At 35.1% G+C, this 18,413-nt stretch overlaps 1 protein-coding gene across 1 annotated transcript in view; it reads left to right on the top strand.

The window, feature by feature from the left end:
* Positions 1 to 18,413, top strand: part of LOC150077561 (inactive hydroxysteroid dehydrogenase-like protein 1) — a 157,673-nt gene that overhangs the window by 24,684 nt on the left and 114,576 nt on the right. Inside the window, exon 2 of the mRNA XM_090386921.1 lies at positions 11,780 to 11,902. Within this exon, the coding sequence (XP_090243047.1) occupies positions 11,780 to 11,902 (123 nt within the window). The remainder of the gene's footprint in view (positions 1 to 11,779; positions 11,903 to 18,413) is intronic.

Below are 18,413 nucleotides of genomic sequence, written 5' to 3' on the forward strand. Positions count from 1 at the left end.
TCTTCCACTTGTTCAGATTACAAACCTAAGGGGGCATAAATTCAAATTGAGGAAAGACAGCTGTAGAATAGATGTGTGGAAATTTGCCTTTAGCCAGTGGGTGGTAGTTAATTACTGGAACAAACTTCCATCTTGTTGTGGAAGTTGATAGGTTAAATAAATTGAAGGAGGAACTGGACAAACTTTTAGAGGGAATGGTTATGTGAATTTTTTTTTTTGACTGATGCTACATAACCTCATAAGCTTGCTTTTTTGTATCACATGCCACTATTACTGTACTGCTCCAATTTGTACAGTAATATTCCATGTGTAACAGTGTCAAAAGCTTTCCTGAAATCCAAGTATTTGATATCAAAATTATTGTTTGCATCCAGTTCCTTCGTAACCACATCATAGTTTCCAATGAAATTTGTCGGACAAGACTTTCCCCTTAACAAACCCATGCTGTGTCTGAATTATTACTGTAGTCTTGTCTAGATGATCCTGCAATTCATCTTTAATCAGTGATTCCATTAGTTTCCCCGAAACAGAAGTTAAACTAATTGGTCCGTAATTATTCGTGTGAATTGGGGAATCTATCTATATATTTGTAACAGGGCAAGGATTTCTTTACAAAAAGATCAACACCTTCTCAGTTTCTGAGAGAACCTGAATGATATGAAGGTTTTGCTAACAGGATATTCTCAGATTTTTAATGTACTCTAGAAAGTTAAGTTTGCAGTCTAATGTGATTCCTATAAACTATATGTTGGTGTATATTTGTATTGCTTAGATGTTTAGACAATTTGTTGGGAGCAAAAATGGATGAATGTTGTTTTTTGTGGACAAAGTTGAAAGCCATTATCCATGAACTGATTCTAGTTATTGTCCCTTGTAATTTTCTCTCAACAGTATGTGCATGTGTTTTTTTTTTTTTTTTGTTTCTTTTCTTGCATGACACAATATTTGGATTTCAGCAAAGTATTTGACTCATTCCCACATGAGCAGTTACTTTATAAGCTGGAACAGGTTGGAATCACAGGGGAAATCCTTAGATGGATGGTTTCAGGGCAGTAGGAAGAGGGTTATGATAAATGGTAATTCCTCAGATTGGGTTGATGTAAGAAGTGGGGTTCCTGAGGATCTGGAATAGGTACTGCTGTTTTTGATTTTCATAAAAGGCATCGATGAATGGATAGAGGGCGTGATGTCTAAATTTGCAGATGATGTAAAGATTGTTAGAGTAGTTAATGATCACTGCCAAGCAGAGCTTTTTTTCAGAGTGACTTAGATAGACTTCAGGAATGGTCAGAAAAATGGTAGCTATGCTTTAATCCAGCAAAGTGTATTACACCTGGCAAACAGCAATTGGACAAAATGAATTATACACTTGGAGTTGAACTAGAGCTGAACTAAAGGGATTTGGGTGTTACGATACATTTGTAGATAGGTTGCGAGGAAGGCCCATGGTGTCCTATCGATGATTTATTGAACAGTTGCCAGTAAAGATAAGGACATCATAATCCCATTCTATAAGGTTATTGTTAGACCACACTTGAATACTGAAAATTGACTGCAGACAGCTAATGTATTAGTATTGGAGGTAAAAAGCATTTTGGCAAGTGTTATTTTCTTGTATTGAGTTTGATTATTTTTAAATTTTTTCTGTAGGATAATGCAAATTACTATTTGTATATATGTAGTTTGTTATAATACTATGATTAAAGAGGCCTGTGTGCTCTGGATTCATTATTATTACTAAATTACAGTTGCTCAGAGCGAAACGGATACAAAAATATAGATTGTGACAGGTTTAATAATAGGAAATATACATATATTAGATTAGATACATACAAATAAAAGCTTTTGGTTGTTTAGTTAACCTTCTTCAGTTGAAACGAATGGAGGTGTGTACTGCCAATCTTGTACGTGAAGTGCGTGGCTAATTGTTTGATGTTGAAGGCTGTGGACGTGGCCAGCGTTTGTCAATGGACAGGATCGTTGCTTCGGTGATAGGGTGGACTTGACAACCACTGTTCCTGTTCACTGAGGTATTGGAGCATTTGATGTTTAACGACTCCAACCAGGCGTGATGCAGATAATGGCAGGACTTATCCACAATCACGACATCGCGGTGTGGGTCAATGTCGTGGTGGGTTGCCCAAACGTGTTCGGCAACACGTTTGCCAAACGCGCTTGGCATTTTTGTGTCCGTTTCGCTCTGAGCAACTGTAATTTAGTAATAATGTTATAATACTGTTATATAAACTTCTGTAAAGGTGGAACCTATAATTAGCATTTGCCCAAACATGTTCGGCAACACGTTTGCCGAACAGGAACAGTGGTTGTAAAGTCCACCCTATCACCGAAGCAACGATCCTGTCCATTGACAAACACTGGCCATTTCCACATACATCATAGCCACAGGTTCAACATCAAACAATTAGCCACGCACTTCACATACAAGATTGGCAGTACACGCCTCCATTCTAACTGTCATTTCGTTTCAACTGAAGAAGGTTAACTAAACAACCAAAAGCTTTTATTTGTATGTATCTAATCTAATATATGTATATTTCCTATTATTAAACCTGTCACAATCTATATTTTTTATCTGTTTCGCTCTGAGAAACTGTAATTTAGTAATATTGTTATAATACTGTTATATAAACTTCTGTAAAGGTGGAACCTATAATTAGCAATTCAAACCAAGTGCCATGCTAGTTTAACACTGGTCCTAGTTTGAGTGTTTTTGACTAATTGCAAAAAATCTTTGCTTAAACTGTAGAGGGCTATCTTAAATTTTTAATCTAGTTACTCTTAGGTGAATACAACAGCTGTAGATGTAAAATATTTTAAAAAAATAAAGTGCCAGTGCAATTCCCACAATTCTCATTGATTTAAATGAATTTCGGAGAATTATCTTCCTCTTGACTAGCACAATTGTTAAGACTACTTATATTTTATACTAGGTGGAAAAGACATGGGCTTTGTTCTTCCTGCATAGATAGGTGAAGCTTTTAACACACCTAGTTTTCTCTCCGGGGTAGAAGTGGATTGTGCACAAAAAATCAACGGGATCAATAGGCTTCATTGAGCTCTCTAAGTTGCTTGGCATCCAGGCCTACCTCCTCATAATAGACAATAAAAGGAGGATAAGGATAGCTCTGATTTTCTCAGGATAAGCAGCTTGACCAATTCAGCCATACAGAAAGTAGCAAAATAATGGAAATTATTACCATATATGCAGATGTGTGGGAAAACTGATATGGCCACCTGCCTACTGACAATAGTTATATATATATATATATATATATATATATATATTCTTTTGTAATATGATAGTTCATGCCGTATTTTATTTATAATTATAGTAGTTTTATTTAATTTAATTTCTTACTAGCTTTTTCTGTTGTCCCAGTAGCTGTTTTAGCAATGCATGGGTACAAACAGAGTACATATTATTATTCTTTTGTCTTATCTTTGTGGTTTGTTATTCTTTTGTATTAAGTTTGTTAATTACAGGTGTTTTTTACACATAGGTATTTTAGTAAATACATAACTGTTCTTTACGATAGCCTAATCTCGGTTATCTTAATTTACCATGGCCTATACATTTAGGATTTTTCAACTTGTTACGTATTGCTAAAGAAATTGTCATACAATTATTAATGAAAAACTATAGCAATAAGCAAATTATCAATACTACTTTATAATATTATATTAAACATTCTTATACATTTCAGTATTACATCACATGTACGTCAATCCCCTACTTCATCGGGGGCTTTGAGAGGATTGACAGTCCATTCGATGTAATGCATTTCTTACTTACCCGTTTCTGTTTGTATCTATCACAGCTTTGCTATTTTTTCAGTACTAAATTCTAATTTTTGAACCCTTGTTTATATTATTCCTAATTGTTATTAGTTAAATTCTTTTTTTATAATTAACCAAATTAATTTCCCATCATCTACCCAGCAACTGTGATAGAATACACAAAGCCCAACGGGTAAGTTTTTTAATAAAAATATTGCAATAACTTTACTCACTTGATGTGTTTAAGTGGAGGTCGTAGTGTCGAAAAAGGAAAGTTTCCCATCCTACTTGATGTGTTTCTGTGGAGGTCGTAGAGTCGAAATAAGGAAAATTTCCCACTTTTAACTGGTTTTATGGATGGCCATCCCTATGGCGCTGTTTTTATGGCCCTGTCGCGTTAACGTTTCACATATGTGCAGATGGTGTGTTGGCCGAAGTCCCCGATATTAAGGCCAAGGTCTATTATTGTGTTTTGGTGGTTGGTTCAATGAATTTACTTTACTTAACTTAGTTGTGTATTTACATAATTTTTACATTTATTTTATGCCTTACCTCGGACAGTGCCGGTACCGCTTTTCCAAGGCGTAAAAGCACTTGTTTGTCCTGAGGTAAAACTATATACATATATACAGCCTCTTACTATGGGAGGGGGGGGTTAATTTTGGCAATAGGTCGTAGTGCAGTCAGGCGACGAGCCTCGCCTGGGTGCAATAAACCTAGTAAATAAGGGGTTACTCTTCTGAGTAATTACTATTATATTTTTAGTTGGCTTTTGATAAAAGTATATGGGTCTACATTGGGATGGTGTTTTCTAACATTTGCGTATATGGCAGTTCTTACGTGATATCTACTGTATTTTTTGGGAATTTTGTTTCTATCCAGCGTTATAATGAGTTTTTTAATAGCTATTTTTCCACTATTCATATTGTTGCATATTTGCAATAGTCTGTTTGTCTGATTTCTTATAGTATTACCATGTATATGCTTTGCTATGTTACTTTCCCAGTGTGTGAGTTTTATAGTTTCGAAATTAAAATGATCTCTTTTATCATGGTGATGTGTATATATTTTGTCTGGGTGGATGGCTATTTCGCTGTCTAAGTAGACAGCTTTTTGGTTGTTATCCGGATTTGTACATTCAATTTTAAGGTCTGCTGGGTAATTGTTCTTTGCTACGTTTATAAAGTTGTCATGGTTGAACACGATTACGTCATCAATGTATCTGTAGAATTTTAAACTGTCCGTAATTTTACTTTCATAATAGTGCAGGTAGAGGTTAGCCATGGCACAAGAACTGCTGGATCCCATAGCTATCCCCCTGCATTGTATATACACTTTGCCTCCCATTAGAATGTAGTTTCCTTTGACGCTGATTTTTGTGAGGTCATTCCAGTATTGTTTTTTGCATTGTAGTATGCTGTGATATTTTTGGTAATATTTCTGTAGTACTTCTATTAGGTTGTCGTGCGATATGCTTGTAAAGAGGTTTTTGAAGTCGTATGTGTTTATACTTCTAATATTGTTGTTTTGTTCTTTTAAAAAATCCAAATATTCTTTGTTGTTGTTGATAATTCTGGTGTTTTTAATTTCTTTGGTGATGTTTTTTAATTTGTCTTCCATGATTTTACTGGTATATTTGATATAGCTGCTTTTGCCTGAAGTAATGAATCTTTTTCCCGTAGGAATCTTGTGATATTTTGGAATCCAATATATGTAGGGGTATTGCATTCTGTCTATTTTAATTTTAAGCTTTTATGCATAGCCAATACTTTTTTGCTGATGCTGTTTGGGTTGGAGTCTATGTACTTGTAAGTTTCATTGTCATGTAATTCTTCTTTGATGGCTTCTATGTAGAATCTTTTGCAAATGATACTGAAATTATTGTTTGCTTTGTCGGTTCTAGTTATAACAAATTTGTTTTGTATTTCTTTGATTTTATTGTTGATATTTTTTAAATTTAAGTGATTGTTTTTTATATGATGTTTTTGTTTTGTTATGTTTTCCTTGAAATGGTCTAGTATGTTTTCAGTATTGGCGTTTATCCAACATTGGAATGATTCTATGGGTTCATTGTTTTTGTATGCGGCTTTGAATGCAAATTGTAACAAATCTGTGTATATTGATTTTTTAATATTTTCCAACCTAATTGGGGTGTTGGGTCTGAATTTTGTACCCTTTTTCATTGTTTCTCTTAGTGTTTTGTCTTCGATGATATTGAGGTCTCCTGTTACTATATGATTGTAATGTGTATTGATGAATTTTTTATATCTACTTTCCTGGCAGTGACAAGGTTGTTCTCCTTCATTCATATTATTAATGGTGTTTTTGTAATTGCAGATAGTTAGTCCTATTGGCTTGGTGTATCTGTATCTGATGTTTATTTGTGTGTTTTTGATGGGTAGGTAACATTTGTTGTTATTTATGATATTACTTATACTAACAGTGTCGTATAAACGGTTTTGGTATTTGATTATGCAGTACTCTTTTTTTAGTGTGTTCGTTGAAATTTATGCCTATTCTGAATTTAAATATATCTTCAAGTATATTGTTGAGGTGTATGTTCTGTGTCTTTTGCTTTTGGTATATTTTGCTAAGTGCTTTAAGTTTGCTTAATTTAATAGAGAAAAGTATGTTGTGTATATTTTTGATGTTTATGGGGTTTGTGTCCCATTCTGTTAATAGTTTTTCGAAATCATTGATATTTACTGGTATTTTGCTGTTGTTTTTGTTGTATTCCTGTAATTTTACGTTTTTAATCCCGTTATATTGCCACTTTTTGCTGATCTGGAAGATGCTGTAAGTACATGTTTCTGGGCTGGTGAAAGCGAAGTTCCTTCTGTTGAATCTATTGTTTAATCCATAGGGATATAGGGATTTATATAAAAGAATGAACATATCTTCTATGATTCCTCTTTGTGTGTTGTTATCTATAATAGTTAGAATGGCAATGGATACGTTGGCGAAGTCATGCATTTTGAAATGTCTGTATTCGATTTCGTTATTGTATTTGTCTGTCCTGCTTTGAGCGTCTGTTGCAGCGTTTTCATCAAATTTATTTATTTGTGATCTGTGAAGGTTCATACGAAGGTGGAGCTCCGTACTTGTTTGTCCGATGTACTGTATCCCACATATCCCGCATGTAATTAGGTAGATTACATTTTTGGTGTGACAGAATGTTGGTGCTTCTTTAGAGTTTAGATGGTGTCCATGCATGTAGGGACAGGTTTTACAGAGTTTGCTGTTACATTTTTTGAATTTGAGTTGTTTTATGTGTAGCCCGATATTTTCATCTTTTAGTCGTTTTTGGGTATTTGTTTCTTTGCTTCCTTTGCTCCCATGTGGTGTGACGGCATTGTATGCTAAGTGACCATTGTTATGAAGAGACGGGTCCCGCGTGGTCAATTTCGGTCCCGGGGTGCAATTTTTGCTGTGATACCCGTGCATTCAAAGCCGCATACAAAAACAATGAACCCATAGAATCATTCCAATGTTGGATAAACGCCAATACTGAAAACATACTAGACCATTTCAAGGAAAACATAACAAAACAAAAACATCATATAAAAAACAATCACTTAAATTTAAAAAATATCAACAATAAAATCAAAGAAATACAAAACAAATTTGTTATAACTAGAACCGACAAAGCAAACAATAATTTCAGTATCATTTGCAAAAGATTCTACATAGAAGCCATCAAAGAAGAATTACATGACAATGAAACTTACAAGTACATAGACTCCAACCCAAACAGCATCAGCAAAAAAGTATTGGCTATGCATAAAAAGCTTAAAATTAAAATAGACAGAATGCAATACCCCTACATATATTGGATTCCAAAATATCACAAGATTCCTACGGGAAAAAGATTCATTACTTCAGGCAAAAGCAGCTATATCAAATATACCAGTAAAATCATGGAAGACAAATTAAAAAACATCACCAAAGAAATTAAAAACACCAGAATTATCAACAACAACAAAGAATATTTGGATTTTTTAAAAGAACAAAACAACAATATTAGAAGTATAAACACATACGACTTCAAAAACCTCTTTACAAGCATATCGCACGACAACCTAATAGAAGTACTACAGAAATATTACCAAAAATATCACAGCATACTACAATGCAAAAAACAATACTGGAATGACCTCACAAAAATCAGCGTCAAAGGAAACTACATTCTAATGGGAGGCAAAGTGTATATACAATGCAGGGGGATAGCTATGGGATCCAGCAGTTCTTGTGCCATGGCTAACCTCTACCTGCACTATTATGAAAGTAAAATTACGGACAGTTTAAAATTCTACAGATACATTGATGACGTAATCGTGTTCAACCATGACAACTTTATAAACGTAGCAAAGAACAATTACCCAGCAGACCTTAAAATTGAATGTACAAATCCGGATAACAACCAAAAAGCTGTCTACTTAGACAGCGAAATAGCCATCCACCCAGACAAAATATATACACATCACCATGATAAAAGAGATCATTTTAATTTCGAAACTATAAAACTCACATACTGGGAAAGTAACATAGCAAAGCATATACATGGTAATACTATAAGAAATCAGACAAACAGACTATTGCAAATATGCAACAACATGAATAGTGGAAAAATAGCTATTAAAAAACTCATTATAACGCTGGATAGAAACAAAATTCCCAAAAAATACAGTAGATATTCACGTAAGAACTGCCATATACGCAAATGTTAGAAAACACCATCCCAATGTAGACCCATATACTTTTATCAAAAGCCAACTAAAAATATAATAGTAATTACTCAGAAGAGTAACCCCTTATTTACTAGGTTTATTGCACCCAGGCGAGGCTCGTCGCCTGACTGCACTACGACCTATTGCCAAAATTAACCCCCCCCCTCCCATAGTAAGAGGCTGTATATATGTATATAGTTTTACCTCAGGACAAACAAGTGCTTTTACGCCTTGGAAAAGCGGTACCGGCACTGTCCGAGGTAAGGCATAAAATAAATGTAAAAATTATGTAAATACACAACTAAGTTAAGTAAAGTAAATTCATTGAACCAACCACCAAAACACAATAATAGACCTTGGCCTTAATATCGGGGACTTCGGCCAACACACCATCTGCACATATGTGAAACGTTAACGCGACAGGGCCATAAAAACAGCGCCATAGGGATGGCCATCCATAAAACCAGTTAAAAGTGGGAAATTTTCCTTATTTCGACTCTACGACCTCCACAGAAACACATCAAGTAGGATGGGAAACTTTCCTTTTTCGACACTACGACCTCCACTTAAACACATCAAGTGAGTAAAGTTATTGCAATATTTTTATTAAAAAACTTACCCGTTGGGCTTTGTGTATTCTATCACAGTTGCTGGGTAGATGATGGGAAATTAATTTGGTTAATTATAAAAAAAGAATTTAACTAATAACAATTAGGAATAATATAAACAAGGGTTCAAAAATTAGAATTTAGTACTGAAAAAATAGCAAAGCTGTGATAGATACAAACAGAAACGGGTAAGTAAGAAATGCATTACATCGAATGGACTGTCAATCCTCTCAAAGCCCCCGATGAAGTAGGGGATTGACGTACATGTGATGTAATACTGAAATGTATAAGAATGTTTAATATAATATTATAAAGTAGTATTGATAATTTGCTTATTGCTATAGTTTTTCATTAATAATTGTATGACAATTTCTTTAGCAATACGTAACAAGTTGAAAAATCCTAAATGTATAGGCCATGGTAAATCAAGATAACCGAGATTAGGCTATCGTAAAGAACAGTTATGTATTTACTAAAATACCTATGTGTAAAAAACACCTGTAATTAACAAAATTAATACAAAAGAATAACAAACCACAAAGATAAGACAAAAGAATAATATATATATATATATATATATATATATGAGGAGCATTTGATAAGTTACTACCCTGAGTAGAGGCCTCCATAGCAGAGTGATCAGGAATAGGAGTGCAGTAGCACATGCTCTTTGAGTAGACCGGGGTTCAAGCCCCTGACTGCTAAATACAGTCTATCTGCCAACCTGCACTGGACTGGCATGGCAGATTATGGTTCATTTCCCTCAACGTGAATTGTTGAGGAAGCTTCCATCCTGCAGTGGGTTGATAGTGGCTGCAGTTTACTTTTTACCATGAGTAGATGTACATTTGATATATAATATTAAAAAAAAAACAATAGTTTTGATGATGAAAATGTCTTTAGTGGGGTTAGTTAAATTTTTGCATTACAAAAAAAATATAAAAATGGAATAATGTAACATATAATAATGTCTGCAGTCCAAGTTGTAATTTAGTTTATTACATGGTGTAACAAAATGTTATGTCATATAATATTCTCCAAACATAATTTCAACACAGGAAGTCCACATACTATAATTATTGATTAAATAATTCACCTAACTGTTTACTCATAATTGGTGAGAAATTATAGTCGTTGGAGAATTTATATTGTAGATTATCTAAAATGAATCAAATGTCAACATGGAAGAAGTCCACATGAACATCTTAAACAATTTATAAAATTCTGTAATATGAGACAGATGTAGGCAAGTTCTGTTGTTATGGAAAGCAATAGTGAATGTAATTGGGCTCCACCTAAAAACACTTGGCATCACATGCAGTGACAAAGGAACTGGATGCCAAAATTAATTTTGATATTATATACTTGGATTTCAGGAAAGGTTTTGATACTGTTGCATATAAGACTGATGTACAAATTAGATTAGTGTAGCCTAAAGGGAAAGTTGCTGCTGTGAATAAAGGTATTGTTGAGTGCGAAAAGACACTGCTCTTCATGGTTTAATGTTGTTAATGGAGTCCCGATGGGTTTTGTGCTGGGTCCATTATTGCTTACTGTATTTATTAATGATATTGATGAGAGCATATCAGGCTTAATATCTGAGTGTGTAGGTTATAGAAAGGTTGGCAGGATAGTTAACAGTAGTAATAAAGGTATGCTGCTGCAACAAGATCTGTAAAAATTGGGCAGATGGGCTGAGAAATGCAATTGAATTTTAACATTGACAAATGCAAGGTATTGCATATGGGTGGCAGTAATTGCAGAATAATATATTCTGCTGTGTGGTACTACACTCAGGGTACTGGAAAATAAAAAGCACCTGGGAGTAATTATGCAGTCTGGTATGAAGTCCTCTGAGCAGTGCAGGCATGTTGCCATGAGAGCTCATGTGGTTTTCACAGTGATCTACAGGAATTTTGGTAGCAGGGATAAGGAGGTTATTATCCTATTGTATAAGCCAATGGTCTCAAAAACAGCTGTTATAGTTTCATCTGTGTGGAAATGGAGTAGACGAAGAGCATGATTAAAATATTGCATGGGGTCTAATTAACCCTGCATTCCTAACTTGGATCACTCCACCTCAGAACGCCGACCGGGCTAGCCGAGTGGGTAAAGTACCTGCCCGGCAACCTAAAGGTCGCGGGTTCGATTCCCGCCTCAGGCTTGGATCAAAGTAGTGCAAAAACCTTGGGAGGTGCAATATGGCCACAGAAGCCGATGTGCCAACAACTACCAAAATCAAAAAATCAACCACCTCAGAACCTACTTTTTGTTTTATTTTAGTGCTTTTACTCATTGAATTTTATTTTGTTTCATTCTTGTTTATGTAAATACTGTATTTTATTAAAAATTGATATAAATTTTCATGTTCTGGTCATCACAAGAAATTCTTCACTTTAGTTGATCTCTTCACCACTGAATGAATGAATGAGTGAGCAAGCGAGCGAGCGACAGACTGATTTTGTGTTACTGTGGATATCAAAAAAATTATAAAAGATCATTTAACATGTTATTCATTTATTGCATTTCCATAGGATAAGTTTGTTTTTTCCTTCAATTTTGAAAAAATTATTTGAAAGATTTATTGCTGCTTTTAGTATAATTTATTTTAATGTTATATTTAATTCTTGAAATGTATGGTTACAGTGATTACTGGAGGAACAGATGGTATTGGTAAGGCTTATGCACAGGAATTAGCAAAACAAGGATTGAATATTATCATCATTAGTCGAAATAAAGAGAGATTAGATGCCACTGCAAAAGAATTGGGTATGTAAATTTGCATATTCTTCCAAAGCTCAATTTTGCAAAATTGTTAGATTACAGTGAAAGTAATTTTATGACCAGTGATGGCTGGCTTACAAAATTTAAATGCAGGCATGCTATGAGGTGATCTGATATCACCTCATAGGTACCTGCTCTCCAGATGCTGCAATTTGCAGAACTTAATCCTTTCTTGGTAAGAGCGACCCATTGTTCCCCCTCACCAATCTCATTACCAGGGAGAAGGTGGTTCTGTTCAGGCTGACACAAAAGACTGGTATGATTCAATATTACCAGGTTTGCTTCAAGATTATTACAGTCCTGAAAATATTTTTAATGCTGTGACAATCTGCTTTTTTGGGAAGCATTACCTGATAAGACATTTGTATTCAAGCTTCAAAATGGCAATTATCAGGGTGATAAAAGGAATAAGCTACAAATAACATTTTTAGTAGATGCAAACCTGGAAGGCAGTGAAAAGTTGACGTTCTTAATCATTGGTGAATCAAAAAATTCACTTTTTTTCCAAAAAAAAACAAGGACAATCTTTCTGTGCAATATAAAGCAAATAAAAAGGCATAGATATCTGATTGGGGATGTTTTTGAAGATTTTATTCAAAAACTTAAAAATTGTTGTAAAATCAAAAAGTAGCCTTTGCTATTGATTATTAATGTGCTCACTCCAACTTACTTTCACTAAAAGCTATTAATTTTACTTTTTTTTATCACCAAACAACTTCTGTAACACAGTCTGTGGATCAAAGTATAATAAATAACCTTAAAATTTTGTATCAACAAAAATTACTGCAAAAATGCATTTAATCTATAGATTCTAAAATTGATTTTAAACACAATAAGTTAGATACACTAATCATGCTAAATCATTCATGGCTTTATGTTACTAGTGAAACCATTAAAAAGTGCTTTGCACATGCAGGTTTTCAAGTTGCAAATTTTAATCCAGACCAACTAAAAGATTTAAGTGAACTTCAAAATTTTTGATAAATTGACTTCAATAGGTTTAGTTGATAGAAGGGCTTCTGTTACAAATTATGCTACTTTTGATAATGTTATAACTACTGAACCAGCTACAGTTGAAGAAATAGTGCATGAGGTCAAAAATAGTAACATACAGTTGGACAGTGATAATTCTGATAGCAGTGATGAAGTTATCAATAATCTGATTGTCCATGTTAGGACAACTGAAGCATGTCAAGCTTTATGGACTATTTTTTTACATAGTGTATCAGAAAAATGCTTCTGATACACTAAATATTGCGGTGACTTTGTTGATAACTGTCAGCAAACTGAACTGGTCAATCTACAATTTTGGACTTTTTTTAAGAATTAACACTTTATTATTATTATTTTTTTTCAATAAAGCTGTACCATACATTTGGTATGCCTTATGCATGCAATAATAAAGCTGTTCAATATGCTCTTAATTTTATTTCTATTAGCATTACTAGAGGCATATGATGCAAGAAAGCAGGTCTTACAGAGCATCAGCCAAAAAAAAAAAAAAAAACCCCTTCTCATTCACCCATCCTTTTGCTCCAAAAGTTTGTTTGTTCCTGTTCCTTCCTCGACTTTATTTAAGCTATCAACTTCCTCAGCAACAGATGGAAGTTTGTTCCAGCAATCAACCACCCACTGGTTAAAGGCATATATCCACACACAGATTCTACAACTGCCTTTCCTCAGTTTGAATTTATGCCCTCTCAGGTGCGTAATGTGATCAAGAGGAAGAATCCCATCAGCAATGAGCTTATTCAAACCATTCAGGTCACCTCAGGTACCTAATCTCCAGATGCTGCAATTTGTAGAAGTTAAGCCTTTCTTGGTAAGAGCAACCCATTGTTACCTTTCTCTGTACTTGTTCCAGTAATTGTACATTCTTCCTAAAATGAGGCCTCCTGAAGAAGGGATAATCACCTTATCCATGCTAGCAAAATTACTCTATATTTATTAACAAATCCCCATGAGCTGTCTTGGCAGTGTCTGTACTGCTGAGAGAACTTCATATCTTACTGCATAATCACTGTCAGCAGTGCAGACAGGCTGCCAGGATATGTTTCCATAGCTATCCATTCTGTCTTCTTCCACTCAACCATCCCTTTATCCACTGCAGTAACTTGCTCTTAATGCTGCACTGCTCCAATTTGTACAACAGTTTATGTGCAGCAGTATCAGAAGCTTTCCTGAAATTGAAGTATACAATATCAAATTTCTTTTATGCATTCAGGTCCTTGTGATCACATCATAGTATCCAATCAAATTGGTCAGACAAGATTTCCCCTTAACAAATCTGTGTTGTCTGAACAATAACTGCAGCCTTGTCTAGCTGATCTTGCATTACTTCTTTAACTAGTGACTCCATTATTTTCCCTTGAACAGAAGTTAAACTAATAGGTCTGTAATTACTTGCCACCCTTTGATCCCTTTGCTGAATTGGGAATACAGCAATACCTCGCTTAGCACGGCTTCACAAAGCACGGGTTTCACTATAACACGGTTTTCAAATAAGTTTAAGTCAAATTTACTGTACATATTAAAACTCATTCAATAGCCTAGACCTACATATATGCTGCATTGTTTGTAGCTTAGGAACAAGTACATATAACTGAGAGCAAAGTGGAAGAGAAATTGTTGAAGTTAAACATAAGAAAAGCACCTGGGGTGGATGGGATCTATCCAGTTATATTAAAGGAGGTGGCAAAGGAAGTAAGCAAACCCTTAGCCATAATTATGAGAGCATCCTTGGACTCAGGGGTGGTTCCCATGGACTAGAGATGTGCAAATGTATTCCCAATTCACAAAGGGGATCGAAGGGTGACAGGAGTAATTACAGACCAGTTAGTTTAACTTCTGTTCCGGGTAAAATAATGGAGTCACTGGTTAAAGATGCATTGCAGGATCATCTAGACAAGACCACAGCGCAATAATTCAGACACAGCATGGGTTTGTTAAGGGAAAGTCCTGTCTTTCAGGTTGGTTATTATGATGTGGTTACAAAGGAACTGGATGCAAAAATAATTTTGATATCATATATTTGGATTTCTTTTGACACTGTTGCGCATGGAAGACTATTGTACAAATTGGAGCAGAAGGGTAAGTTACTACAATGGATAAAGGATGGTTAAGTGGGAGAAGACAGAGGGTGGTAATTAATGGGTGCTGTTCTTCGTGGACTAATGTTATTAGTGGAGTCCCACAGGGTTCAGTGTTGGGTCATCTGTTGTTTTGTATATTTATCAACGATATTGATGAAGGTATATCAGGCTTAGTGTCGAAGTTTGCAGATGATACAAAGGTTGGCAGGGTTGTTAATGACAGTAATGGCAATGTGCTATTGCAACAGGATCTAGAAAATTTGGTCAGACGGGCTGAGAAGTGGCAACTGAACTGTGGGTAGAAGTAACCCCAGAGCAACGTACCAACTGTGTGGTACTACACTTAAGGTGGTAGAAAATTAAAAAGATCTGAGAGTATCTGTGCAGTCAGATGTGAAGTTTTCTGAGTAATGCAGACAGGCTGCCAGGGCAGGTCATGGGGTTGTCAATGATATATAGGAATTTTGCTAGCAGGGAAAAGGAGGTGATTGTCCCTCTGTATAAGGCAATGGTCAGGCCACGCCTTGAGTACTGCGTACAGGTCTGGAGGCCTCATTTTAGGAAGGATGTAGATTAGCTTGAGTGTGTATAGAGAAGGGCAACAAGATTGGTGAGGGGAATGAAGGGATCCTCTTACCAAGAGAGGCTTAAGTTCTGCAAATTGCAGTGGCTGGAGACTAGGCATCTGTGCGGTGATCTGATTGAGATGTATAAGGCCTTGAATGGGTTGAGCACGCTGAATTCTGAAGGGATCCTTTACTTGTTCAGATTACAAACCTAAGGGGGCATAAATTCAAATTAAGAAAGAATAGATGTGCGGAAATTTGCCTGTAGCCAGCAAGTGGTTAATTACTGGAACAAACTTCCATCTGTCGTTGTGGAAGTTGATAGGTTGAATAAATTTAAGGAGGAACTGGGAATTTTTTGCATTTGGAGGGAATTTTTTTTTTTTGGCTGATGCTGCATAAGCTCATACACTTGCTTTCTTGCATCACATGCCACTACTACTATATGCTGCAATGCCAACTATTGTCTCACATGCACATGTGCCAATAGCTCCCCTCAGGCTGTCACTGGCAACGTGCAACAGTGTTCAGTATTTGTAATTTTATCCTGACAAGACAACATGATAGCTTTTCATTTCATAATTTGTTTTACCCCTTTAAATACGATCGAAAATATATTTGCATCTTGGCTAGCAATCACTGTGAACAACATGTGTTCTGTTTGGCAGCATGTTTTGTCCCATTTGGCAAATTATTTCACTGGTTTTGAATCACAAATTCAGAAAATTGCCAAAGACATTGTGAAGATCAGAAAAGACTTGGATTTGAAACTTTTCAACACTACAATGTACATGACTGCATTGACTCACATGCAAATGACTTAGATGATGCAACCCTCCTTGAAATTGACAAGCAAACTGCATATGAAGAAGAGGAAAAAGATTCTGAAGTGGATAGCACTGTAGTGGCACCAAAAGAATTTTCAACATATGAATTGGAGAATGTTTTTCGGGGGAGTTGACATGGCCTGCAAGGCAATTATGAATGGAGATCCGGATATTGAATCCTGTTATATTTTTGACAACAGAAAAATTAACCAGAACACAGTTTAATGCAATTAAATTTACAATACACATAGATCAAAACACGGCAGATTTTACAAGGTGGGTTTTGATGATGCAAAGATTGTACGCCGAGAAAAGGAAGAGACGACTTCACCGCACTTCATTATTGAAATACCTAAATAAACAAAGCTTTTTTTTTTTTTCATCTCTAATGATGTTACCTTTCATTAATAAAATTTTTGCAATATTTTTAATTTCAAATCCTTTAATTGGCTTTCAACTGCAAGTTGTTTATAGATTTATTATAACTTGTTTATAGACTTTCTCTGGTACGCATTTAACTAAAACCCATTATAATTATACCTCTATCAGCAGCACGGTTCCACATAACACAGAACAGTTTCAGTACCAATTATCAGTGCTATGCAGGGCACTGCTGTACATTCGTACATCTCCAGTCCATAGGGAGATCCCCTGAAACCAACGATGTTCTCACAATTATGGCTAAGCACTTATTTCTTGTACTGTCTCCCTTAATATAATTGGATAGATCCCGTCCATCCCAGGTGCCTTATGTTTAACTTCAACAATTTCTCCTCTGCTTTCCTATCAGTTATTATAAAATCATTTAGCACCCTGTTACAGTTCGATAAACTTCTGGCCTCGATTTCCCTAGAGAATTCCTCATGTGAATGTATATGCAAAATACTCATTCAGTTTGTCAGTTACCTGAACAGGATCATCATAGATATGAAGTGGAGAAACTTGGGCAGGTAATATTTATTTGTTTTAGTAACTTGCCGATTCACTGGTGATCAAGTCAAGGAGTTCATTATCAGAACCCTTTTGAGCCTCTAGCATTGAATCTACCATCAGATTTGTAATAGCAAGTAAGATTGTACCTGATTGATTGACAGGGCAAGTGCCCCAGGTGCACTCAGAAAAGTGCTTGATCTATCAACAGATGCTTCTTAGTGAATGAATGCATAGCTATGGCAAAGTTTCCAATTGGTGCATGTAACCAAAAATTGCCAAGCAAGGTTAAAATTGAAGTGGTGAGTGGTTATAATGAATAGTCCAGATAGCTGTCTGTAATCCAGTGTGTGAATAATCAAATGAACAAATAGCACAGTCTGCAAATTGTAAGGGTTCCCTGTATAGTGTAGATAAGTGTATAGTAAATCTATTAGTTTATAATTGTCTCATAGTAAACCATATTACAGAGAAATTCATCTCAGCTCTTAAGAAATGGATAAGCAATTCTTATAGAGAGATTCATTCATCCATCCTTATGTAGAATTTTATACAAACTGCAATAACTTTTTTTTTTAATATTTTCCCTATTTGCTTACAGTTCCAAAAGTCAATTTTGAGAAAGTTGATGTAGCAAAACCTAGTCACTTCTCACTCAACACCATCAGTGAAATCTCTGCTTGATTCTGCTATGTGTGTCAGTGTGCCACTAGTTATAATGGTATTAGAAATTTTTTTTATATTGAATTATAAAATGCCCTTTTAGACAGTGTTGATATGGCATAAGAGACAGTAGCATCCAACCTCTTTTGTTAAGTCCTTGATAATCTTGTTGTGCTTAGTACTTCCTCTTTGCAATTTGTCCTGTAATTATTTTCAAATAATAGCTGTTTAAAACTGGAAATTTAAGACATGCAATTTAGTGTAGCACATAAGTAGTATCATAGTGAGAGATGTTAAACTGCTAAATTATTAACAAGCAATCAGCTTAAACAAAGTGATTTTCATTTATTACCCTACAATTTTCAGTCTCTTTTATTGTAGAGGTACTTGATGAAAAAGGAAATTTTTTAATAAGCAT

Source organism: Mastigoproctus giganteus, chromosome 12 (genome assembly GCF_048544385.1).
Source record: "Mastigoproctus giganteus isolate SK-2022 chromosome 12, ASM4854438v1, whole genome shotgun sequence".
Taxonomy (NCBI): Eukaryota; Metazoa; Arthropoda; class Arachnida; order Uropygi; family Thelyphonidae; genus Mastigoproctus; species Mastigoproctus giganteus.